We start from the raw sequence: 27,285 nt of genomic DNA, 5'->3' as shown, positions 1-27,285 counted from the left end.
TGTGGCCACTGACCAAGGCAATGGACGGCCTGGCAACAGGATGTGTGGGAACACAGGGACAGCCTCATGGGAACTTGCTACATGGGCTCATCGCCAGCAGTTTTCAGAAACTGCCAGCAAGCCAGTAAGATGGAAGATCACCAGAAAGTGGTCTCCTCTGCAGAAGGGATGACTGAGAGGGGCCTAAGGGGACTTCTGGAGACCAGGCGACATTCTGTCCTGAGGCTGAGTGGTAGTACACAGATGGTAAACACAAGATCCCCTGCAAGTCTCTGAGGGCCCATCTATGTATGACACATAGCCTTTCCTTCATGCATAATTGTAAGTAAACCAAATGGCCCCTACAGGCAATGGACACTGAAGCCACACTTCCCAACCCCTGCTCTACCACTTATGTAGTCACAGGCATCCTTTAACAGCCCTGCTTCTTCCCCCAAGGGGTCACTTCAGTCACAGAAGGGCAACATCTGCCTGCCAAGCTGGTCCGGCCCTCTCACTGGTAAACAAAGGGAGTGCTTCCTAGATGTTGCCAAAACCTGCCCTTGTGGCTCTGTGCTCTTGGAGCCAGCGGCTGGGCAGAGCCTCCTCACCCTGAAGACACTGGCTGCACTCAGGTGGCTCTCTCTACCACAGGCCCAACAGCCTCACTTTTCCATCTTTTTTACCATTTTCCTTCATGTCCTCGGAAGACCCCCGGGTTGTCTGCGCTACCTGTCAACTGAGCTGTTCTACTCAGAGGACCAGGGGCGGGTGCTCATCTTCTTGGCAGCCATGGGGATCAAAGCAGTTAATAGATTGAATCCAAGTCTTTTCCTTTTTTTCCCACACGTCTTCCTGTCAGAGCCCATTTCTCAGACCCCATTCTTAACTGTGCAGCACGGCCTGTCTTTCTGATTCAGCCCATCATTACAGTCGGCTGAGATCTTCTGGAATCTACAATTTGCTGTCAGTCATATCCATGTTGTCTGTGAATATGACCATTGTTCCACTAATTGTCTCATTTGAGGCACTGGTTTTGCTCCAGATGTGAACTAGGCGGCCATGGGAGGCTGCCCTGCAGGTGGAATCATTAGCTTCTCTGATGTCCCCAGGATGTGATGACAGCTTTATCAAATGCCCTAAGAATCACCAGACACACATTCCACAGTCCCCTCCTGGAGCATGTGTGGGGCCACTTATTCCAAGGACACCTGACACCAGGGCTTCCTTTTCCAAGCATATGCTTACCCACAATCCTTAGGAATGATGTCAAGGGGCCTTGTCTCCCAGAACCTCCCAATGAAGGGCCAGGAGCCCCACCTGCACACCCCCCAGTACAGTGGTGGGATGTGTGTGTGCATGCGTGTGTCTGCCTGTGTGCACATGAGTGCATGTGTCAGGGGGAGAGCAGAGAGCTGATCCTCACTCCACACTGTCAGAGCTGTCACATGTCACTTCCACACTAAGACTTCAGCCTCCTCCAACCACTTGATTCCGTATATAAAGTCATTCTTCTCTCCGCAAAGAAGACAGGAGTGAAATAGGAAGGATGAAGTGTTGAAGTTTCACAATCAGCCCCAAAATAGCTCCCCTCACTTCAAAGCCGACTGCGCAGGTGCAGGCTGCAGACCCTCTGATGCCCTTGGCATTCTCAGGCAGTCCCGCCTCTGACCCAGGCGCCTTGCTGACTTCTGTGCTCTGCTTTCCAGGTCCGTATCTTTCAAACCTAAGGTCATAGGGGTCCAGGCCTGGCAGCCAGAGTCCTGTACCTGGGCTGCCCCTCCTGCCTTATCTGCACAAACTTCAGTCCCAGCCTTCCAGCTGCCAGAGCCACCCCTGCCTTTACAGGAAACTCTGAAGCTGACGTGCAGCATAAGCTCAGATGGCTGCACACTTTTAGGAGTGTGTGGGCGACAGGGCAGAGTCTGGGAGAGGTGGTGGGGATGAATAAGCACAAAGGCCCTGGGCTGCTTCAATATACCAAGGGCAAGAAGGGTTAATTTTATGTACATGAGTGTTGGGCCTGCATTTATGTATGTGTGCCATGTGTATGCTTAGTTCTCAGAGAGGTCTCAGAAGACTGCCGATACTGATGCCGCAGCTACAGATGGCTGTGAGCTGCCACGTGGGTGCTGGGTCTTAACTGTTGCGCCATCTCGCCAGTACCTCCACCTCCACCCTGAAAGAATTTTCAGCAAAGGAGGGAACTGATAGTGTATTGGAAGGAAGGTCACATTCCTGCAGAGTGGAGGGAGGATGGATCAGGCCCAGGAGCCTGAGAGAAGGCAGCTAACCCTCCAGGAGGAACTGTATGTGCTGGAGTGCAGCCTTCTCCAGAAAAGGCAGAAGTGTGAAGACCTGGAATCCGGGGTCTGAGGGAGGGAGGGAGGGACAACTGTGGCGGCAGGAGTGCAGAGACACTGCTGTCTACTGGAGTAGGGAAGCAGCAGTGGTTGTGTCACGGCTGTGGGATCTGCCGAGGGCCTGGAGAAGGCTCCCCTAAAGGGCTCAGGAGCTCCATCTCACGAGGCCACTCCGTCTCAGGGCAGGGATGTCTAAAGTAGAGGCAGGAAAGGATCATACAACGGGCAAGAGCTGCAGGAGCTGATCCAGAACCTGAGTGCTGTGTGGAGTGGGGAGAAGCAAATGCGGGGCCTCTGGCCCAGCAGCAGACTATGCAGGTGCACAGCTGAGAGAAGGTTCTAGGTGAGCCCCTGTCCACCTGTGTGCCCCCTGCTTTGATCCTCCTAGGCTGCCTGCATTTCTTCATCAGCTAATTCTTTGCAAGGACTGAACTTCCTTGGTTGGGCACTTCAAACCAAAAAGTGCTGATGTGGGGAGGGGGCTCCCAAATTCACTGGGCCAACAGACAAGTGGTCGAGGCTAGGGCCTGGTTGAGAAAAAGCCTTGCCAGGGTCACTGTCCCCAGGATTCCTTCCTCAGGAGCATCCACTTGGTTTAGCTTAGATCTCTTTTTCTGAGACAGGGTTCTCTGTGTAGCCCTAGCTGTCCTGGAGCTCGCTCTGTAGATCAAGCTGGCCTACCTCTGCCTCCTGAGTGTTAGGAGTGCCACCGCTACCCTGTGCCCCACAGATCTGACTCTGGAGCTGGGACATTCCCTCCAGCCTTGGGAGACACAATAAAGAGTTTTCACCAACACAGGAAGAATGGCCAAATTCTAGGAATTCTACCCATTCCTTAAAAACAAATGAACAAACAAACAAAAACTACTTGTTGCCACAGGGAGGTGGGCAGGGAAGAAATCTAAATGGCATTCACTTGTTCCCAGTATTTGCATAACATTTTTGACATTCTAGATCCCTCTAAGTGCTGAAGAGACAAGATAGCCCTTCCCTTCAGAGCTGAGAGTTAACACAGGGACAACCACTTTCAGTTACAGAACATGGAAACAAGTAAGGTCCCAGAGAGAGCCAGGGTGGGGCTCATCTGGACAGGGAGGAGTTCTCTAAGGCGATGACTGATGGGCAGAGACAACTATGGTTGAGAGTGGGTGTCTCCTGTTGAGAACATCAAAATGCAAGTGTCCAGAGTGTCCTGGGGACAGTGAGGGGAAGTGCAGTGAGCGGGAACCACATCATAAAGGCTTCTCTAGCCGGCTTAAAACCTCTGGACTTCTTAGCTGCTGTTTTAAGACAGGGTCTGTCCACAGCCCTAGATGTCCTGGAACACATTATGTAGACCAGGCGGGCCTGGAACTCACAGTGATCTGCCTGCCTCTACCTCCCCAGTGCTGGAAACAAAGACATGTGTACCACACCTAGACTAAAAGCCTAGACTTCTAAGATGAAGCTCATCTTTGGGAGGTTCTGGACTGGACTCATCTGCTGAGGTGTACTCATGATGTGGTGGTTCACACTAAAACACAAACATAGACACATACCTGCCCCTCAGCGGCACTGTCTTTCAGAGACACCAGCTGAAATAGAAGGACAAGATGTAGCCAGGCAGGGTGGTACATGCCTGTGACCCCCGCACGCTGGGAGGCAGCAGCAGGGGGATCTCTGTGCGCTTGAGGCCAGCCGGCTCTACAGAGTGATCTGGGAAGCGGGGAGTGTCTGCAGAACCACAGTGGCTCTAAGACTGTTCTCCCTCCTTCTGTATGTACTTCAGTATGTTCCTAATAATCAAACTCAGGCCAACAAGATGGCTCGGCGTGTAACGGCGCTTGCTGCCACGACTCATGAGCTGAGGTACATCCCCAGAGCCCACATGTGAAAGAAGAGGGTTCTCAAGTTGCCCTCTGGTCTCCACAGATGTACAGTGGTATGTGTGCATGTGTGAGAAATAAGTGTAAATAAAATGGATAAAAACTCCGGGGAATAAGCCCGGCATGGTGGCACATGCCTATAATCCCAGAACTCCGGGAGGCAGAGGCAGGGGGATTTCTGTGAGATAAGCCTGCTCTACAAAGGGAGTCCAGGACAGCCAAGGCTACACAGAAAACCCATCTTGAAAAACTAAAAACAAAACAAAAACATCCTGGAATTAAAGTGATTCTGAAAACATGGCTGAGAGAAAAAGCAAAAACTAGAAGGCATTTGGAAAAGATGAGCTCAAAAGGTAAAGACACGTATACTGATCTGAATGCCCTGAGACTTGTTCCTTTAACAATGTTGGTATAGGGCTAGGCGTGGTGGCACACACTTTTAATCCCAGTATTTGGGAGGCAGAGGCAGGTAGATCGCTGTGAGTTCGAGGCCAGCCTGGTCTACAAAGTGAGTCCAGGACAGCCAAGGTTACACAGAGAAGCCTTGTCTCGAAAAACAAACAAACAAACAAAAGTAAAGGCATGGTCTTTGCCAGTTGCAGACATCCCGTATGGACTGTGAGAGAGCATAAGCAGTCCAGATAACCAAGACCAATCACTTTTGCATTGCTTCACATTGCTTGGCTGCTCATTGCTTTGCTCTGCTTTCAGACATTCCTAGAGAGAAACTCTCCAGACAACACTTCTAGGTTCTGGCTTCTGGCTTCTGAGGCTGCAGTTGCTTCTGTTGAATTTCTGATTTGCTATGTAGTGGGTTTTCTAGAATCCTGACAATGATGAAGAGTGGAACTGCCCCAAGGAAGTGAGTTTTAAAAAGGTCTGATTCTCCTGTACCTATTAATCATCTTTCTGTCCTATCTAGGGTCGGTGGGTTGGAAGGAAAGTAGAGGCATAAAAGAACCCCAAATAAAGTAGGTTTTAAAAGATTAAAGCTTACAGCCCACCAGCTGCACTTTGTAAGTGCTAGAATTAATTACAGGTGTGTGACAACACCCAGACTGTTGTTTTTTGCTTTGCTCTGCCTTGTGAGAAAGGGTCTCTTGTAGTTCATGTGGCCTTGAACTTCTGATGGTCCTGCCTCAGCCTCCCAAATGTTGAGTTCAACCATACTTGGTTTACATAAAAGTTTTATAGCATTATAGCCTACTTTTCATCAGCTACACTTACTTCATTATAAGAGAGGGTAACTCTTCTAACTACACCCTACCCCCAACCACCAATGGGATGGAACCCTAGTGCCTGTGCATACAGGGCAAGTATTCTACCAACTGGGCCATATCCCCAGCCTCTTCTGCCATTCTTTTTATTTATTTATTTATTTACTTATTTATTGAGATAGGGTTTCTCTGCGTTACAGCCCTTGACTGTCCTGGACTTGCTTTGTACACCAGGCTGGCCTCGAACCCACAGAGATCCGCCTGCCTCTGCCTCCCAAGTACTAGGATTAAAGGCATGCACCACTACCACCTGGTCTTGTGCTTTTTTGTTTTGTTTTGTTTTTTAATTTTTAAAAAATATGTATTTATATTATGTATACAGTATCCTGCCTGCATGTTCACCTGCAGGCCAGAAGAGGGCATCAGATCGCATTATAGATGGTTGTGAGCCACCATGTGGTTGCTGGGAATTGAACTCAGGACCTCTGGAAGAACAGTCAGTGCTCTTAACCTCTGAGCCATCTCTCCAGCCCTTGTGTTTGTTTTTTGAGACAGGATGTCACAATGTAGCCCTGGTTGGCCTGGTACTTGCTATGTAGACTGGGCTGCCTCAAATTTAAAGAGATTCACCTGCCATTGCTTCCTGAGTGCTGGGGATTAAAGACATGTGACACCATGTCCAGTTAGGTTTGCATGTTTAAAATGTTTACTTATTTAAATTTTTTTCTCAAGTCAGGGTTTCTCTGTGTAGTCCTGGCTGTCCTGGACTCACTCTGTAGACCAGGCTGTCCTGGAACTCACAGAGATGCACCTGCCTCTGCCTCCTGCATGCTGGGATTAAAGGTGTGCATCACCATGCCCGGCTAAAAAAGTTTATTTTTTATTATATGTATGTGTGTTTGCCTGTGTGTGGGTTTGTGTGCGGCGCAGGTGGTTCACAGTCAGCAGATGCTCCTGGAGCTGGAGTTACAGGCGACTGTGCTGTGGCTCTGGGAACTGAAGTCAGGTCCTCTGCAAGAGTGTCTGAGCTCTTAACTACTGAGCCATCTCTCCAGCCCAAGTCTGCACCTTTTTAACTCTACCCAACTCTGCCTCAGGGAGTTCAGGAGGCAGCATTGAGCACACTGTGAATCTGGGATCTGGGCCTGTCTCCTCACATCTTATCAACAAAGGCAAGATGGTTTTTTCAGCTCTGCCCCGGCCTGCTCGGTGACGAGCTCTGAGTCAAGGTCCAACAGGGTTGGTTTTGTGACATGTTCCAGAAGCCTTCATCCACACTGCTATTGGAGCGACAGTCTGTTTAAGTGCGTCTCATCTCTCCCTGTGCTCTGAAGGCCACAGTGCAGTTTCACGCCTAGATGCTTGATCCACAGTCACAGATGGTGGAGGCAGGTCCCAGGAGTCTGGGAACATCAGCGGTCAGTGGAGCAAGCACAGCCCATAACCACCTCCTCCTCCTTCCCGATGGGGCTTCTTCCTGTGGCAGTCGGGGTTTGGCTCAGCACACGCTAGGGCCCCTAGAACAGCAGTTCTCAATCTGTGGATCTAGATCCCTTTAGCAAAATTGCAGTTATGAAGCAACAACAAGATGGGTGGGAATCACAACATGAGAAACTGTATTAAAGGGTCGCAGCACTAGGAAGGTTGAGAACCACAGCCCTAGCGGTACACCACCTTGTTCTTTTTTTTCTTTTTTCTTTCTTTTTTTTTTCTGGGACAGGGTTTCTCTGTGTAGCCTTGGCTGTCCTGGACTCACATTGTAGACCAGGCTGGCTTCGCACTCACAGTGACCCGCCTGCCTCTGATTCTCGTGTGCTGAGATTAAAGGCGTGCGCCATCACTGCCCGGTGAGACCTTGTTCTTTCCAACAACCTCGTGGCCCATCCAAGTGGTGTCACCTTCCCTTCAAGAGTCCCCTCTTCCAGTGGCCCCACTTCAGGTGGCTCACTTTACAATTTGTTTTCATTGTTCATGGTTAAGCTGTGCCCTTCCTGATGCTGTGCTGCAGCCCCTGATCTTGACTGAGGCAGGGGTGCTGAATGAGCTGCTCGGATCCGTGGGAGTAGACAGCAGTGGGAGATCTTGCTTTGTACGTAACCAATCAAGCAGATTCTGAGTGTGACAGCTTCTTGCACAACAACCCTTCTTCCTGGGGTCAGTCTGGGCACTGAGCCCAGTGGGGCTGCCACCAGCAAGGGCAGAAGCAGGCATCCAGCACGCTCCTCCATTACTACCATTGCTGCAGCTCTACTAAAGACCCACCGCAAAATGTGAAAAAGAATTAGAAGCTCTTTATGAGCCAATTTGGAAAGAGTGCCAAAACATACCTTGAAGTGAAAAGAATGCGCGGGGAGCCTGTGCGCACACAGGCAGGAGGCCGGCGGCGGCAGGCGAGGGCACGGCTGTGCCGCTCATTCCCAGCTATTCCCTCCTTGGTACTGTCTAAACTTGGCACCACTTGGATGTTCTGTTTAGAAAAATAAGTGAAATAAAACTTCTCCTTTTAAACATTACTATCATTGTGTGTGCACATGTGGGTGTGAACACACGAGTATATGGAGGCCAGAGATCCATGCTGACTAACTTCCCCAAGTATTCTTTGTTTATATGTTGAGGAAAGCTCTCTGTCCTAGTTAGGTTTCTGTTGCTGTGCTAACAACGGTGGCAAGCAGCAGCTTGGCGAGGGATGGGGTCATAGCACATCACGAAGGGCAGCCACGCGGGGACTCAGGCAGAGACCATGGAGGAACTCTGCTTACCTGGCTCGCTATCCAGAGCTTGCTCAAGCTTTCTTACACCATCTAAGACCACCTGTCCAGGGGAGGCACCACCCACAGTGGGCTGGGCTCACTCCTATCAATGATCAATTAAGAAAGTGCTCCACAGACTTGCCCAGAGGCCCATCTGATGGGGGCATTTTCTCAGCTGTTCCTTTTCCCAGATGACTCTAGCCTGTGTCAAGCAGACAAGAGCCTAACAAGGACAGCTTGGCTAGGCAGGCTGACTGGGCAACGGCCTGGGATCCTCCTGTTGCTGTTTCTGTCTTGCCCCCCTCCCATCGGGATAACGGTTGTGTGCTGCCGCGCCGGCTTCTACAACATTTCATTCTCCTCTCCTCTCCTCTTCCTTCCCTTCTCTCCCTTCTCCTCGTCTCCTCCAGGTGCCTTTCCAATTCACCAACCCCCTGCCTCAGCCTCTCAAGTGCTCCGATTATAGGCTACCATGCTGCCTTTTTTTTTTCCCCCTCAAGGTTTCACTATGTCAGCAGCTAAGCTCACCTTGAATTCAAGCTCTTCCCGCTTCAGCCTCTTGAAAGCTGGAATCCAGATGTCTGCCCCCAAGGCCTGCTAATCGCTAATCTAAATAAATACCACTCATCCCAAAGAGGAACGCTATTCCCCAGCAAACCTTGTGGCCTAAGGCATTCTGTTGGCACACCTATCTGAAATACAGGTGAAGGGCGCTCCAGTTTATTCCTTGTCATTCAAGAGGTACTTGTCATAGACCTGGGAGCTACAGAGACATGGGTTTCCCAAGTCAGCACCTAAAACATGGCTAAAGGAAGAATGAGCACAGCTATAAATTTGGAATACAATAAGAATTCCTTCAAGTCTATCAGGACAGTGCTCTTAACTGCTGAGCCATCCCCTCCAGCCCCCAAGTCTATGAGGAAATGATGGTTTTTTTTTTTTTGAGACAAGGTTTCTCTGTGTAGCCCTGTCTGTCCTGGACTCACTTTGTAGACCAGGCTGGCCTGGAACTCACAGAGATCCACCTGCCTCTGCCTCCCAAGTGCTGGGATTACAGGCATGCGCCATTATGTCCGGTTGGTTTTTTTTTTGTTGTTGTTTGTTTTGTTTTTTAAGTTTTACTTTTTTGGTTTTTCGAGTCAGGGTTCCTCTGTGTAGCCTTGTCTGTCCTGGACTCCCTTTGTAAACCTGGCTGGCCTCGAACTCACAGAGATCTGCCTGCCTCTGCCTCCCGAGTGCTGGGATTAAAGGTGTGTGCCACCACACCCGGCTTTTTTCTTTTTTTAATTACCTTTAAATTTTTATTATTGATAATCATTTTAATATAGATGTCGCCGGGCAGTGGTGGCGCACACCTTTAACCCCAGTACTCCGGAGGCAGAGCCAGGCAGATCTCTGTGAGTTCCAGGCCAGCCTGGTCTACAGATTGATTCCAGGACAGCCAGGCATACACACAGAGAAACACTGTCTCAAAACAAAAACAAAAATAATAGATGTCAAAACCTCTAACAGAACATATATATTTTTTGTTATGTGTTTTAAGTTTTTATTTAATATATATAAATACATTTCTTCCTTTCTTTTATGATGGATTATTAGTATGAAAAATTGGCATTGTAGCCACACTCTTTTCAGGGGTAAGGGTGGGGGGAAACCCAGTTAGATCTTTCTGGGTGGGATTAAGAGTTACTGGGAACAAAGTACTGAAGAAGACCTGCTGCAGTTGGCACTGAGAGAAAATCATGCTTTTATTGTGTATGGTTTTAGGGTGGGGAAGGCCAGGCCTTCATATTCAAGACGCAGAGATTATGTCACACAGATGTCCAGGTCAGTGTTAAGTACCATCCACTGTCCTACAAATCTAAGTGTGTCTTAAGACTCTGTTACTGAGGAGCTAAAGGCCCAACCCACCAGGAGGCCACATGATCTGAGCAGGGTCAGGCCCTGGCTTTGATTCCTGGAATTGGACCATCCACCCCAATTACCGAAAAAGTGAAAGCAAAAGCCAATCCACTGAAAGAAGCCACAGGGAAAGGCTTAAATATACATGCACGATTACTTATAGGATGTGCATGCGGTCCACACCTGCCATCTCAGCCAGCACTGCGGAAGCTGAGGCAAATCTAGGCCGTCTGGGCTACACTGCAAGACCGTGTCAAAGAACAAATGACAACAACTTTTTAAAATGGTCCAAAAGGATGATTATTGGGTAATGGTGCTTTGCTGCCAAACCTTTTGCCTGAGCTCAGTCAGTGCTGGAAGGAGAGAACCCTGCCGTCACAAGCTCTGGCACATGTGTTTACACAGACATACAAAATAAGTACATGTAACAAAAGTGAACAGAGATGGCTCAGAGGTTAAGAACACTTGCTGTTCTTGCAGAGGACATGTGGTTGAGTCCCTGCACTCACATGACAGCTCAGAACTGTCTGTAACTCCAGTTCCACAGGATCCAACAGCCTCTTCTGGCCTCCTTGGACACCAGGCATGCGTGTGGTGCACACACAAACATGCAGCTGAAACACTCATACACATACAATAAAACTAAGTTTTTGTTTTGTTTTGTTTTTCAAGATAGTTTCTCTGTATGTAGGTCTGGCTGTCCAGAACTTGCTCTGTAGACTAGGCTAGCCTCAGAGATCAGCCTGTCTCTGCCTCCTGAGTGCTGGGATTAAAGGCATGTGCCACCACTTCTGAGCAAAACTAAATTTAAAAAACATTAAAGATAAATTCCCTAAGAAGATAAATCACCTGATAGAGAACAGGTAAGGCATGCCAGGAGAGAAGTCACAGACGGAGAACACAAACAGCCAGTAAAGATGAAAAACAGCTCCATTTCACTGGCAATTAGGGAGGTGAAAATTAAAAACACAGGAGGATATTTTCTACTCCTCAGATTGACTAAAACTTAAAGACAAAAGTGAGAACACACAGTGTTAAGGAGCATGTGGAAGGCAGCCATTTCCATAACTGTTTGGCAGTTTGAGGTACTGGTCCACCTGTGCTCACTTGTGTCAGTGGTGTCTTCAGGCTGAAGGGAACAGACAGGCTGCTTCTGAGACCTTCTAGGGATCACGGGGAAACCAAATGGGGTGAGATGGGGGTAGTGATTACTCTAAATGACCTAGTCGGCACAATGGCTGTCATCGAGTTGACACAAAGATGCAGCCAAAATTAAGGACTTGCTGAAGGCAGCAAGCACAGGGTTAGGAATGAAGGGTGGGAGGGAGAGGCCTCTGGCTAGCATCTCTAGCTCGCTCTCTGTGCTGTGGGCGGCGCAGAAGGCAGGCAGGCTTGGTCTTTTCAATTCAAATGGAAAGAAACCCCAGGGGCCTGGCTGTGTGCATAGAGCTCCCACATAAGGCCTGGGCAGCCACAGTGAAGAGGCTGAGGCGAAGCTGGAAGGACTATGAGTGGCCCACCAAGTCGCTCGGAGGGCATTTGCCTCATGGGCCTGCGGTGGGAGGTCACTGGGAGGTCACGGGGACACCCACAGAGGACATTCAGGATAGGGGGTGGGAAGGAAGGGGCACTGAGGGCTCAGGCAGGGCCCTCCTTGTAGCTGTCAGTAGGAGCAGGTAGAAGGAAGGTGGGGATGAGAGGAGACAAGGCCAAGTCCAGCCAATGGGTCTTATCTCCTGAGCTGAGTTAGTTTGTTTGCTTCATTCATCATTCCAAAAGAATTTTACAAAACACCACTGGCCTGCCAGGCACAGACTGAGATATGACAGTGATCCTGACAAGGCACCTGCTCTGGAGGTAACTTGGAGGTGAGAGGGGGTCCAAACAGGGAAATAAATAGTAAGATAATTTATGGCAGAGAAATGCTGTGTAGAAAATAAATGGTTAAGAATTAGGAGTAGAGGTGGGTGGTAGGAAGAGGAGGTGGGGTGGGGTGAGCAGCTGATGGCTGAGTGACAAAAAGAACCCAGCAACTCAAGGCAGAGGGAGCCCCAAAGAGAAGTGGGTGGACACCGCAGGCAGAAGCTAATTGCATAAGAGAGTGTTTTACTAATAAGATCATGTTAAGAAAATTAGGCATTTTTTTTTCAATTTGTAAAGCACTCATTAGTGAGCTATATTTTTAGTTCTTCCTCTGAGAGTTAGAAACAAGGCAGGCAGTTTGTTTGTTGGGGTTGGTGGGGATGAGCATCAGGGAGGAGGCTGAGTGGTTGAGAAGCACCCACCTGCCCCGAGGGGTCACATCCAGAAAGAACTGCACGAGGGCCAACAGGTTGTGGTGGTGGTCCGACACCCAGCTGAGGGCACAACACAGGGGCTGGAGCTGTGGGGACAGAGGTGCCCAGTTAGCTGCTGGAGGGCACCGCTCCATCCCTGCCCTGCCACTCAGCTTACTTAGGGGAGCAAAGGAACCTTCATGAGGTGCTCCCCTCCCCTGGGCGCTCCGGGGCAGAGCCCAGGCTGTGTACCTTTCCAGGCCACTCTTGGATGTTCTCCAGCAGCAGGAGCAGGAGTTGCTGAAGGTCGGCCTTGGGCAGCAGGCGCAGCCCGACATCCAGGCCTGCACGACACAGCAGCTCCATCAGGCCTAAGATGCTGGTGTCAGTGTAGGACTTTGGCTGGACTAGGAAACACAGGATCAGGAACTGGAAGGAAAGAGAACCAGGGACGGTGGTGTGTGTGTGTGTGTGTGTGTGTGTGAGTGTGAGTGTGTGTGTGTGTGTGTGTGTGTGTGTGTGTGTGTGTGTGTGTGTGTGTGAGAAGGGGCTGTTGGATGGGCTGTGGGAGACCAGCAGAGCACCTGTTCTGAGAACCTCTTTGGCCATCCTGGCAGTCCCAGGTGGGCCGACTGCGGGCTTCCTGTAGCATGGGTATGGGGCCACCACTGAACCAATGGCAGTAGTGAACTGGCTCGCTTGGATGCTGGGTGATACTACCCAACTAAAGTGCTGAGTAACTCAGGGTTGCACCCTGACACTTTGGGGTGAGGCAGGAAAGGAAAGCGTGGCTCACCCTGTAGATATAGCTCAGCTTAATGTCCAAAGCCACTTCCTGAGGAGGATCCTGTGGTTCCCAGCAGCCCAGGCTGGCCTCGCTCTCAAGCACTCTGACATAAAACAGAAACAATATCATTAACATAAGAGTAAGAAGTATACAGAGAAGCAGAGGCAGAGCAGAGGAACAGAGAGTGCACAGAGGAGCCACGTGTCCCTGGCCACTGTTATGTGTCCTATCGGCATCTGCTGGGAGAGGCCTTCCCTTTTGCCCAAGTAGAGGCCTAAAGACATTTATTATGGCCAGATGGTGGTAGTGCACACCTTTAATCCCAGCACTCAGGAGGCAGTTCTAGAGGTTCGCTGTGAGTTTGAGGCCATCTTGGTCTACAGAGTGAGCTCTAGGACAGCCAGGGCTACACAGAGAAACCCTATCTCAAAACATCATCAACAAACAAATAATTACGCCACTGAGATTCTAAAGAGAACCAGCGGTGCAAGTACAGTCGGCTTGGGGGTGGTTCTGTGAGTTGTCTTCAGGATGCTGGGGCGGGGGTGGGGGGGCAGCAGGCCTGTCTATGCTGGGGCCTGTCTCACAGCTCATCCATACAATTGAGGGTTGGGAGGTTCCTGCTTCCTTATTACCACAAGGAGCTTCTCAATATGGTGGCTAGAGTTCCTGGCCCGGAGCTGAAGGAAGTACTCCCATGACAACTGTAGCCTTTTAGACCTGACCTTGAAATGACAGCCCATTGCTCCTACTGATTTATAAGAGTCAGTCACACAGGCCAGGCTGACTTGGTGTGGGTAAGGGCTACACAAGAGCATGGTGAGCACACACACTGACTGGGTGGCCACTGGGGGTCTCTTACATGCTCAACATGCAGATGAGACCTCCAGCTTCAGCATTCTGGGATGTTCACAACAGAAAATCTTACCTCCAATTGCCCTGATGATCTTCCAGAAAAGCCATCTCTTTGCCTGTTCAGTGATAGTAAATGTGCCCACCAAAAGAGCCACATGGTAACTCACAAGGAGACCCAGCATGTGAGACAGAAACCAGAACAAGGCTGCACACCCCACCAAAGACTGTTACGTGGTGTCTAACAGGTCATCTATGGACAGGCCCCATGATGTGGCTAGTCCCTCCAGTGATGAGGCTGTTTGGTGGCTGGGTTGGGTGAAGAAATCTCCTCCTTAAAGACCAGAGTCACACACAGCCGACCGGAGCTGCTCCTGGCAAGAGCATGCAGCCCTGCCAGCTTCTAGTCCACTAGATTATTCTCTGTTAGACCAAACGCACATCAGCCACGTTGGGTCAGTTAAGTAGGATTCAGGTAAAGTGCCCTTCTGCTGTCTCATCCACTTCCCCACACTTTTTTGGCTTGTTTGTGACAGGGTCTCAGCTATCCCGGGTTAGTCTCAAGCTCAGTAAGCAGCCGAGGATAACCTTGAACTTTAACCTCCTGCGTCCTGAGTTCTGAGATTACAGCATGCGCCGCCACATCGAGTTTATGTGGTACGGGGATCAGCCCCTGGCCTTCATGCTTGCTAGGCAAGGACTCTGCCAGCTGCAGGCCTGTCCTGACTTCTCCACTCTTAGAGACCTGCTTAGAGTCCCTGAAAGCACTGGTCTCATTACCTATGGATGCTAAGGATGGCGACGCTATTGGAAAGATGGCTCTAGTGTAGTTGCTCTGGCCATGGGTGCTATCAGTGCAGCACCACCTACCTCAGTGTCAAAAACAGTCTCCCTTTTTTTTCACTTCTTGGCCCTGGTGTTCCACAGAGGGAGAGAGATCTGGCTCCTACATCCCTGAGAAATTGGTGCCAACAAACCAAAGTTGGTGGGAAAGCTGGGGTAGGCTCAGCCTTTCTTCTGGGTCTTAGCATTTATTAGGACCAGAGCATGGGTGAGGCTTGGGTTTTCACATCTGGGTGCATACTGGGTCTGCGCCAATATGTTGAGTGGGTGTCTTAGTTTGTACCAGCCTGGGAGCAGGCACCGGGTGCAAGCCTGAATAGACTTGTTTTCAGATGCTCACAGAGTGGGGCTGCTACAGAGAAACAGGCTTTCAGACAGTTTACCACTGCGAAAGGGAGGAGGGCTAAGAAAATGTGAGCTGGCAACAGCCTTTTTAGAACTGTCTGAGGAGGGGAAGTGTGGCTGTGACAGAGCCTCTCCTCCTTGGGAAGGACACCAGCCTCAAGAGCAGTTACCTCCCTTTTTGAGTGCCAGACATTTTCCAGCCCTTCTCTTTCTGGGACAGCAATGCCATGGGGGTACACTGCTGGCATCTATGACTGTAACTGTAAGTGTGATCTGTTTACGTATTTGGCAGTGCTGGCATCCTGTGACTGCCATTCTTGATGTAGCGTTGGCTAGTCCCCACAGCTTCATCTCGCAAGAGGTCATGGAGCACCAGGAACTCAGGGCACCAGTCCCCACTCTTGCAGCCTGACCTCAGTAGTTCAGGAGTGAGCTGACAGCACCAGTCAGCTTCTTCCCCAGCCACTGACTTGAGGACCTGGAGTGTAAGGCTCAGCCACACTGTTCTAGACTCAGTAAGTGAACTTAGAACTTACAGGGGTGCATCAACTGACCTCTCCCTATACATCAACATTTGCTTTCCTTGGAGAGTTGAAAACAATTTATAAAAGCTGGGCATGGTGGCTCACACCTGTAATCCCAGGATTCAGAGGTAGGAGATAGGAGGATCAGGGGCTCAAAGTCAGCCTCTACTACATTTGAGGCCAGTCAGGGTTACATGAGATCCTGTAGCAAACAAACCAACCAAAGGAAGTAACAGGAGGAGGAAGGAGAAAAGTCACAGTAAAGCCAGTACTTGCACAATGCTGAGACGTTCTCAGAGGCAAGATGGCAAACAGAAGCACCACTGTGGCCACCATCAAGAGCCATCTGGCCTCAAGCACTGAGTCCTGCTGCAGTTTATACAAACTGGAGTTGATAGCTCTTAAATGAGGAGCAGTCTTTGCTGGAGCAGTGAGGGTGTGTGCGTGCATGCAGTCACAGCGGGATCCACCTACCCCACTAAAGGTAGACTGGGCAGTCTTCCAGTGTGTTGTCCTTATTTACGTGCTGGCCTCTACGTGCAAGGGATGTCCTATCTCAGAACATGTGGCTCATGACTCCTGACTCCAGAAAACAGTACTAGAATGCTTCTGAGAAGCCACACCCATGTATCCAGGCAACCCCCTCAGCTGGCATTTTGTTACAGGTTGGATAGGAAATGTCCCCCCACCCCAAAGGCAGCCCCTGCTGAAGGTTCAGTCATGAGCGTGCTAACCTCACGGCCTGCTGAGTGTCTAGCTGAGTGGGCTACTAGGAGATGAGGTGTGGCTGCAGGCAGTGAGCACATGGGTGTGGTTTTCAAGGATACAAGCTGTCCCCACCAGCAGCTAAGAAGACGTCCTCCACAGGCCACTCAAAAGCATTGAAGCCATCTGACCATGGACAAACCCCTCGGAAATGGTCAGCTCCCAAAATTCTTCCTCCTCCCTTGGGCTGTCTGTTAAAGCCAGCAGAAGCTCTGTGATCAGGCAGCAGCACTGAAGCATTGTTCACAGGACGGACGGACGGACACACACACACACAACACCACACACATAACACCACACAGACAACACACACATACACAGACAATACACATACACACAGACAACACACACACACACACACACACACACACACACACACACACACACACCAGCCTGTGCAGAAGTGTGGGCCCAACCCCTTGCAAGAATACTAATGCTCCACCTCCTGTTTTTTTATTTAGATTCACACACTGGACCCTCTTGCCCAAACCCTCCCACTTTTCTGGAAGGCAGTGATTTGCATGGTAAAGCTGCCAAAGGGCTCTGAGAGGACATCTTTATGTGTGTCTGCGTTGTGTACCTGTGCCTGTAGGGTTGTAGTGTGTGTGTGTGTGTGTGTGTGTGTGTGTGTGTGTGTGTGTGTGTGTAGACAGTCCATGCCTTTATCTCATCATTCTCTGCCTCACTTTCTGGTCATGAGCGTAGCTTAGCTTTACTTAGCTTTTAGCAGCTGGGCCACCTGTCCAGCTCCACCTTAGTTTTTTTTTTTTTGTCTTGTTTTGTTTTTTGTTTTTTAAATATTTTATTTATTTATTATGTATACAGTGCTTTGCCTATAGGTACACCTACCTGCCAGAAGAGGGCATCAGAGCACATTATAGATGGTTGTGAGCCACCATGTAGCTGCTAGGAATTTAACTCAGGACCTCTGGAAGAACAGCCAGTGCTCTTAACCTCTGAGCCATCTCTCCAGCCCCCACCTTAGTTTTTTGAGACAGGGTCTGTCACTGAATCTGGAGCTCACAGTTTTGGTGAGGCTCCAGACACCCTCTGCCTCACTCTTCCATGGTTCTAGGAATCCAAACCCTGATGTTGCAAACCAAACAGTTTACCCACAGGGCCACCTCTCTGGCCCTTTTAGGAACCCGTGATGCACATTTCAGAAGAAGGATGGGGGCAGAAATCTGAGTTTAGGAACAAACAGTGCAAAACATAGCTTCCTCCCAGTAACTAGAGACAGTGGTCGTGTGGCTGTGTACAGAGGCATTTTGGCCCTTACCTTCAGCCTGCGCTGTCATGAGACTCTGGGGGTAGCACCAGCAGTGGCCCAGAAGGAGCCCTAGGGAGGGACATGTCTAGAAGCCAACAGAGATGAGAAATACCTAGCGTGAACAAATAGCAACAATGCCAACATCTCCGAGTGCCAAGAACAAGGATGAACCCAACCACTGGACAAAAGTAGCCTCTTTTGTCATTTCTCGTCTATTCCTCAAGACGTTGTGTCCTTGGGGAAGGAATGCTGGAACTATCTGGCACTTCTTGAACACTGTGCGGAAGTTGTCTTTCAGCTCCATCATGCTACCCAGAGTGTAACAGCCACATCACAGCAAACCAAGGAAGAGCCTGAGCTTCATCACCACCCACCTGCTCCAGGAAAAGATTCGAGGAGGAGAATGGATGCACACAGAAAGACCCCTCAGTCTCAGGGGCTGGGCAGGCAGTCTCCAGCCTCCTCTTACCAGCCTTTGTGACCATTGATGGGTCCTCTGGGACGCGTCTGAATTCTCCCTGCAGCAACAGTCTTAACAGTTATGCCAGTGTCTGGGCTTTATGTAAGGGAGGGGGTCAAAAGGCATGCCTAGGAGTGAGACCACATGGCATGTCAACTCTTCTCTTCCAATTCAGGGCTTCACTGGGCCTGGTCAAGCTCAAGTCTATGTGCTAAGATTTGTGCATGGAAGACTGGAGACATGCTTTCTGGGCCACAGTCCGGAAGCTTCCATGGAGAATAGAGCTGCACAGAACCCGGGAGGGAAAGTCTCCAGTGTATTTCCAACCTCCCAAGTGCACTCTGGGTATTCACCAAAGCCTGTGTGTTGCAAGTAGCTCATCTGATCCCCTCCATCACCAGGCCCTTCCTCTGGGATGCTTTGCTTTTTCTGAGTGTAATTCAAATTCTCCCCCCTCATCCAGGACACAGCAGGGTATGTTAGGAAGCAGCAAGAGCCTTATCACACCGACATGGAGCGCTGCGCAGCAGAAGGAAAAGGGGCAGGAGCGTGGCAGGCTGGCACATGCGTGGGGTATTTATAGCAGAGCCAAGTGTGGCTGGGTTTGGCAGACAATTACTAAACACAGTTGTGGAACAGGTTCTTAAGAAAGCGGAGCTTTCCCTGCTGAGAAACATCCGGCAGCTAAAGAAAGGGTCCCAGCTCTGCCTGGGTGGAGGGACTGCTGCCGGATGCAGGGTGGGGGACATCTCAGAGGATTTTCAAGGAAGCTGGGATGGGATGTGATTTGGAGAACAACATAATACACGACACTTTTATAGCCTCTATCTAGTCCTCCCCCACCCAACAACAGTCATTTGCGATCTGTGTGGCTCTGTTCCTAGAGGGTAGGGATGTGCTCACACAATTAGCATCTCTGTCCACCACCAAGCCCAGTCCAGGGACAGAGTGGACTCCACAAAATAGAACCTACTGGACACTATACACCACACAGTGCTTGCTGCTGGGGTGTAGCTCAGCTGGTAGTGTGGCCAGTGGGCGTGAGACCTCTGAGAAAGGGAATTTTTTCGATTTTGTTTTTTAACAACAAAGTTTATTATAGATACAAATGGTATTTAAAGTACAGGGTCTTACTGTATAGCACTGTTTGGCCTGGATTTCCTGTGTAGGATCAGGCTGGCCTTGAAATCACAAAGCTCTCCCTGCCTCTGCCTCCTGGGAAGGACTAAACGATATTCAAAGATATTTTCCATTTTAAGCCACACACACTAGTGTGGACCTGTAATCCCAGACTGTATGAGGTAGAGGCAGGAAAGTAGCCTTGGGTTCAAGGCCAGCCTTGTATACATAGACAATTCTAGGCCAGCTAGTGCTATACGGTGAGACTCAGCCTTTGAAAACAATGGTCTGTATCTAGCCCAGTGCGGTGCTTGGCTAACATTCAGGAAGCCCTGGGTTTAATCTCCTGCACTAGAAAGCGAGTTTGAGCCCTGCCTGAGAATTATGAGACCCTAGCTCAAAACACCCAAACAAACACACATCCCTTCCCAGACCAACAATGACAGAAAACTGTGCTTGGCTGGCCAAGAGCTGCTAGAAGCACAAGTCAAACAAATCTGAAGAGAGGCTGGAGTCTGTTGTGGGGGTATTAACTATGCTGGAAAGTCTGGGCTCCGCCACTGGGAGCTCAGTAGCAAAACTCTTCCACCAGGTTGTCCAGGTACCTCTGAGCTCTGGGCCCAGAAGGTCACACTGTTTGTGGAAGGACGTTTGGACTCACAGACAGGCATGTGTGCTTCTGCAGTAGTTCCGTCCTTGTAGGCACTAGAGAGAAGGTGGCGGTGCTGAAGGGGCGGTACACACCTTGGGCTGTGCTGGAAGGGGCCTTGTGGGTACAGGGCAGGGTTGTAGGCTCCCAGGCTGCGGAACACCTCCTTGACCTCTTGCAGTGAGGGACACCACAAGCGCATGTCTTCCTCTGTCAGGCCAAAAGAGAGCAGAGTTACGATTGGGGACAAGAGGGCGGTTGCAATCCTTCTTCTGCTCATGGCTGTGGGGAGAGGGGTGGGGAGGGGCATGACAGGGGGACAACAGGTAGCTCCAGGTGGGCAGTTTCTGTGTGTTCTCGCATAAGGAGCATTAGCTGTAGAAATTTAAGCAACAGGTGCTTTGTGTCTCAGGACTTTGGGGGCTCTTGTTTGGTCTTCCTCAAGGTATGTGCTGTGCTGAAGTCACAGATGCCAGAGGATGACGGTCATGCCAGGTGGCAGCTGGGCTCAGACAAGATTCAGAAGACACAGCTGCAGCATCGCCCTGCTCCCTGAACACACATGGTTGGTGTTGTTTCAAGCCTACTGCTGCCCCGTGTACTGATGCTGAGACCTCTGTGGGCTCCCAGGGCCACTGTCCCTGCCAGGAGCATGCCTGGCCTCCCTTACAGGCCACATCAACACAGGGGGAAAAAACTGGATCCTCAGGGCTTTTTCCCTCAGACCATTTAAGGACATGTTCAAAAAGCAACAGTAAAACAAGGCTAGCCCAACGCTGCAGGAAGATCACCCATCATCCCACAGGCCTTGGTGCCCCTTGGCCCCTCACATTCTCACTGGGAGGCAGAGGTTGTGTCTCTGCCCTGTTAACACTTTTCTGCATTATCTTATCTATCTGTTGTTTACTTGCTCCTGATCTGTCTCTCCTTGTGCTGGCTCATGCCTATAATCCTAGCTCTTGAAAGGATGAGGCAAAAGGATTGCTGTGAATCTGAGGTCAGTCTTGGATGCAGAATGAGACTATGTCTGAAAAATAAAAACAAAATAGAAATACTGCTGAAGAAGGACTGCCTCCGCGTGGGTCATGTCTATGCTTCTAGGGCTTAGAAGCAGCCAGCATGAAAGACAGTGAATGAATAAATGAATGAAGGCATGCACGAATGAAAGAACTAACAGAGGAACAGAGGGACTTCAAAACAGAGCACAACCAAGCGGCTCACTGCTAAGAAGGAAGCGACAAATAGCCTCAAGATGAGCAGGCTGGGTGGAAAGCCACAGGTGTTCTCAAATGTTGAATCAAGAGCTTGGGGGCTGGGCTAAGACATTTGAGTCGCACCGAAGGTGAAAAGTAACCCAGCGGAGGCTTCATCCTCTGTCCTTTGGGAGCACAAGTCCAGGAGGGGCAGAAGCCAGGAAGATAAGCAAAGGCCCAGGTGTTCCTACAAGAATCCAAGGCAGGTGGGAGGTACAGAGCAAGCCAGGTGTGCTGCTGCACTCTGCACCAGCGGCCCCAGCACACAGGAGACAGAGGCAGGAAGATCACTGAGAGCCCAGCCTGGTCTACAAATAATACTCTATCTTTAAAAAAGAACAAAAACTAGAGGGCAGGAAAGATGAGGTACAGGTACCTCAGGGCAAGTGCCTCCCTGGACTTGTGCTTCCAGGGGACAGGGGTTACTTTTACCTTAGACCTTAGGGTGGGACAATCCCCTGCAACTCAAATGTCTTAGCCCAGCCCCCAAGGGCTTGACTCAAGACCTTCTTCTGGTGGTTCCTGTGGCTAAACTTGTCCACAGAGTTTGACCCCCAACTCACTCAGTGGAAGGAGAGGGTTAATTTGCTGTTCTCTGACAGACACACCTAAGCCATGACACTAGCATGCCTACATGAATACACAACACACAAATAAAGAAAAATATGATGACAAGATAAAATACAACAAAACCCAGGACTGAAATAGAACTGAACCTGCCCAGGGTAGGGGGAGCTGACTGCAGTGGACAAGTGAGGCAAGGCACGGGCCACCCGTAACGTGAGGGAGGCACCCGCCTGGAAGAGGGGCAGCCATGGCCAAGGCTGGCTAACGTCAAAGAGCATTGTAAGACCAGAGAGAGGCAAGATGAGGCACAGAGCAAGGAAAATGGCAGGGCCTTCAGGGCCTCCTTCACAAGAGCCACGAAAGGCTCCGTTACCTAAACTCATGGAGAAAAGTTTCTGCAGGCCACACCATCTGCTGTGCTGACAGACAGCACCTGGCTGGGCACAGGGTCTTTGAAAGCTGGCCAAGGCCATTTATTTCAGCAGGCATAGAGTGTCTTTCTGCTTAGAAATGTATATGGGTCAGAACTAACCAAATGAGTAATTAGACTCTCAGAGGAGGAAAAACTGTTGGTTCCCCCTCGCCTTGGCAATCCAGCAACTTGGAGAGCAGTAATGACAGCCCTCTCCCTCCTCACAAATGAGCTGAGAAGAGTAAAGACTCCAAAACACAATACGAGTCCATTCGCCAAGCGCTCTGTTTACCTGGGCCTCCTGGAGCCTGTGCACGTACGTGCATGCACACGTGGGCTGGAGCATGGACTTTCCAGAGAAGGGAAGAGAACGGACCTAGGGCGAGGCCAGGCTGGGCTGGGACTTCCTGCCAGAGTCCCTAGGGGCTGTGTCCTGCCCCACCTCAGCCCACGCAGGTGCTCGGCTCTAAAACCTCTCTGAGGAGTGTTGAGTGTGGACCTTGGAGCTATACCCCTCTCCTCTCCCACCGTTTTAATTCCCCCAACACAGTGTGACCAGGGCTGAGGTGTCTGTGCAGTTTTAAAGGAAGAGGGCCCAGATGTCAGGATAAATCAGTCCCATCAACAGCCCTGGAAGTTGGTTCTTGGATGACAGGAAAATACCACCCAGAGCCCATAATTAAGGCTTCCTAAGTAGGCCATGCGCTCAGCTTTTCCTCGGCTCTGTGTCCCAACTGAGGGATTTCTGAAGGGCTGACACATAAGAAAATCCAGACCCAAGCTGCCAGGCTCTCTCCGTATCTCAGTTTCTCCACACAAAAGGCTATCATTTTAGGTGATTCTCAGAGTAGCTTTTCAAAAGCCCGTGTGAGCAGCTGGGCTCAGCCAGAGGCTGGGCTGCAGGCGGCCCTTTGAGAGGCTCTCCTGCCTCCTGGGATGGGACGGGTCCTTTAAAAGGAAAAACAGTATCGGGACTAAAATAAAAGTGACTTTTCCATCTGTGTCACGGAAGAAGCTGATTTTCAGGCCTGTGCACCCGGCTCCGGCGACATGGAATGAGAACACCACACAGTGGCCTAAGCGTTCCTGCAGCCACTTGGCCAGCGCCCACAGCTCCGCACCTGGCCCCCTCCCTTTCCTGGGCCTCCACCACTCATCTTGAGTCTGCACAGGTACGCCAACAGTGAAGCAGGCACACGGCTCTTGTCCCTATCACCTCAGTCCAGGTCAGGTATTATGAACAGCGCTGTCAGCCTGGGTCCCATATACTTCAGGAGGAGCGGAGGCCCCAGGAAGGGGAGGAAACTAACTCTTTAGAAGAAGGAAATAAAAAAGAGGAAGGTGCCCACCAGACTGAGCCCCATCCAGCTTGGCTGTAGGGTTCACAGAATTCACAGGAGGCTGGGAACTGCCTTACTTCCCGCCCCAGCTCTCATTACCTAACTTCCCTCAGCTCTTCCCTGCTTAGATTTAAACTAGTTTCAGTATCATTTGCTTTAAGTCAATTAGCTTCAACTTTAGGCTCTGAGAACACTTACCCACTCAGCAACTGTTACCTGAACACACAGTGGGCACTGTTGTAAATGTTCTGGAGCTAAGTGTCGTGAACCTGGATATGGCAAGTGTTGGTGGGAGGGCACAATGAACGGGAACAGGTGAAGGACACCAGTGGCCACACGGCCAGCACGGGAGGAACGTGCCTTGAGGAGCAATGGTGGCAGAATGGGTTCCCAGAGACCTGAACCCACAGTGGATTTCGGAGGCAAAGGATCGGAGACAAGGCGCAGGGGCAGGGAAGGTGTGTGCTTGGGAGGTGACTCTGCCATCAGGGGGATCTCTGTACTTAATGAAAAAGTAAAGCCCTCTAACCATCAGAATTTCCGTTTGTTTTCTTCTTGTGGTCCTGGAGATGGAACCCAGGCTCTTGCTCTTTGCTAAGCACCTGCTCTACCCCTGGGCTGCATCCCCAGGCCTTCAACTCATAGTTTAAAGCCATGAACACTCCATCACTCCAAGCACAGCGTCAGCACAGAGCACAGCCATTCTCCCCTGGTACTGCCTCTCCCAGCATCCCCTATAAATCCTGCTGTTGTTGGTGTTTCTCCCATTTGTTAGACCTGAACTCATTCGTTTGAAGTCTTCTTTCCTCCACTCTCCCTCTGAGACAGAGTCTTACTGTGTACCTGAGGCTGGCCTTGAACTCTCAGAAATTGTGCCTGTAGCCCCTGAGGTGTGAGCCATCATGCCCTACTCTCAGGACTTTTAGTCTCTTTCCTGTCCTTGCAACCAGCTCCCATGGTGCCTTTATCATCACTCTCCTCCCATGCATCCTGAGTAGAGGCCTTCCCTTTGTTGTCCCTAACACCTACCTGTCTTGTGACCCATCCTGTATGCCCCCTGGCATCTCTGTGGGCCTCATGGCTCTGTGAACAGCACAGATGATGCCATCCCTGGGCTACCTCTCCTTTCCTCTGCCCTCTGTAACACACACCACTGCCTGGTGTCACCTAACACCAGGGTATTCAAGGCCCCTACCATTCAGACTTTATTGTGCCAGACCACAGAAGTGCTCATACCCAGCAGGGGAAAAAAAAAAGAAAAAAGACAAAAGCAAAACAGAAACCCATGTATGCTTAGAGAAGCTTCAAGTCTGTGTTTCTATAGTGAAAAGGTACGGGTGGTGCAGACGACAGCTGGCACAGAGGCCTGATGGTACCAGTGGGTCTATCCTGCCCTTTGTTCTGTCCTGACATTGTCGGCCTGTGTCTCTCAAGCTCAAGGTCACCTTACAGTCCAAGACAATGAAACCAGCCATCACAACTCAACTCCAGGCATTTTCCTCTTTCTTTCAATTTTGTTGTTGTTGTTTTTGGTTTTTCAAGACAGGGTTTCTCTGTGTAGCCTTGGCTGTCCTGGACTTGTTTTGTAGACCAGGCTGGCCTCAAACTCACAGCGGTTCACCTGCCTCTGCCTCTGCCTCCAACGTGTGCTGGGATTAAAGGCATGCGCCACAACACCTGGCCTCCTCTTTCTTTTTTCTTAAAATATATTTTATTAATTTATTCATATTACATCTCAACGGTTATCCCATCCCTTGTATCCTTCCATTCCTCCCTCCCTCTCATTTTCCCCTTACTCCCCTCCCCTATGACTGTGACTGAGGGGGACTTCCTTCCTCTGTATATGCTCAGAGGGTATCAAGTCTCTTCTTGGTAACTCCTCTTTCTTTCTTAATAAGCATATATTCATTGTGCAAAATGAGACATTTTCATAATGTATTTTTATGTACTACACACACACACACACACACACACACACACACACACACACACACACACACACACACCCTAGATCTGTGTGAGAGAGAAAACATAGTTGTCTGAGTCATGTTTAATTGCTTTAACATGAAAATCTCTAGTTCTACCCACTCTCCTCAGAGTGACATAATTTCCTTCTCACTATACAGCCCTGGCTGGCCTGGAGCTTGCTATGTAGACCAGGCTGGCCTCTAATCAGAGATCTGCCTGCCTCTGCCTCCCAAGTGCTAGAACCAGAGGTATGTGCTACCATTCCTAGATGTTTTTGATTTCTTGATGATAAACTACTCTGACTGAGGTGAGAAGGGACTTGCCACAGCTTTGCTTTGCCTATCTCTAGTGGCTAAGGTCACTGTACTTCTTCTGAGGGACTTCTCTCCAGTCCAGGCAGTTTCTTTTTACCATCTCTTCTGGTTTCTCTCTCTGTTGTGACAAAACACTGTAACCAAAAGCAACTTAGAAGAGGAAAAGGCATACCTGGCTTCCACTTCCAGGTCAGTATCTGGCTTCCACCCTCAGGTCAGTCCATCACGAGGGGAGTCAGGGCAGGGACTCAAGTAAGAACTCAAACAGAAGCCATGGAGGAAGGGTACTTGCTGGCTTACTCTCAGACTTAATGCTCAGCCTTCTCTAGGCCCAGGACCATCTGCCCAGGGAATTGTGTTGCTCCTGGGGCTGGACCTGGGGTCTTCCACATTAGTCAACAAAAACACCATCTCTCACAGGCATGCCCAAGGTCAATGTGATGTGGGCAACCACTGCCTGAGACCCCTTCTCAGGCAACAGAAGTCAACTAGGACATCATCTAAGCGGGCATGGCTGGGCTGCATGTAAGGACGTGGGGCTCTCACCATGACTCAAGAGACAGTAACAACCGCCCTTCCAACTTCAAACACCAGTGTGAGCGTGATTCAGAGTCCATTAAAGAGCTCCCAGCACTGTTCTGGCGTGCATGCAGGGTCTACAGGAGGCCCTCATCCTGGGTTTCAGAACCTGCTGACATTTTTGGGCTGATCTTTGTGAGGAAGCCAAACAGAACCATGTGCTGGCAAGGCTTTGGGGACGGAGTCTCCATTCATTGCTCTGAAAGGCAGCACAGCAGTTTCTCACAAAGCATAACATGCTTTTACAAAGAGGCCTGACAATGGTGCCCATTGGGAGCTAGCCAACTAAGCTGAAAACGCTGCATGTGTTTTTAGTGGCCTCATCCACACTTGAAAAAACTGGGAGCTAAGCTGGGTGAAGGTGCAGCACACCTTTAATCCCAATATTGGGGAGGCTGAGGAAGGTAGATTTGAGTTTGAGGCCAACTTAGTCTACAGTGAGTCCAGGATGGCCAGGGTTACACAGAGAAATCCTGTCTCAAAAGACAAAAGAAAAGAGAGAAAGCCTGCCTCCATGATTAAGGTAGAAATTGAAGGAGGAAGACCCATATCTTCACCTGTGGGCTTCCACAGATGCACACGCACACTTGTATTTACAAGTACACATACATGCATGCATATTATACACTACATGCACCGACACACAAATACTGCCACCTTTTCTCCACTCCCAGAAACCAGTTGAACTAATCTGGGGTGTGGCTTACATTTGGGAATTAAGAATTCCCAAGTAGTTTCAATGTGTAGCCAAGTTTGAGTCCCACTCAGCGTACGGCAGCTGTGGCTGTCATTACAGGATGGTGTGTGTGGCCTTCTTCACACATTCTGGCAGATGTTAAGGGAGGAGGTGGACAGAAGCTGCTGTGAACCAATTCTCTTTGAATAC

The 27,285-nt window shown here is 50.0% G+C and overlaps 1 protein-coding gene across 3 annotated transcripts in view; it reads right to left on the bottom strand.

The window, feature by feature from the left end:
* The window catches only part of FAM178B (family with sequence similarity 178 member B), a 138,888-nt gene that overhangs the window by 33,291 nt on the left and 78,312 nt on the right, over nt 1-27,285 (bottom strand). For all 3 annotated transcript variants that reach the window (XM_084753640.1, XM_084753641.1, XM_084753642.1), the window contains 4 exons: nt 20,062-20,176; nt 13,149-13,242; nt 12,605-12,781; nt 12,362-12,459 (listed from right to left, as the gene is read on the bottom strand). In XM_084753640.1, the coding sequence (XP_084609766.1) occupies nt 12,362-12,459; nt 12,605-12,781; nt 13,149-13,242; nt 20,062-20,176 (484 nt within the window). The remainder of the gene's footprint in view (nt 1-12,361; nt 12,460-12,604; nt 12,782-13,148; nt 13,243-20,061; nt 20,177-27,285) is intronic.

The sequence above is a fragment of the Acomys minous genome, assembly GCF_964271855.1.
Source record: "Acomys minous genome assembly, chromosome: 13".
NCBI lineage: Eukaryota > Metazoa > Chordata > Mammalia > Rodentia > Muridae > Acomys > Acomys minous.
This window is presented reverse-complemented; position numbering and strand designations above follow the sequence as displayed.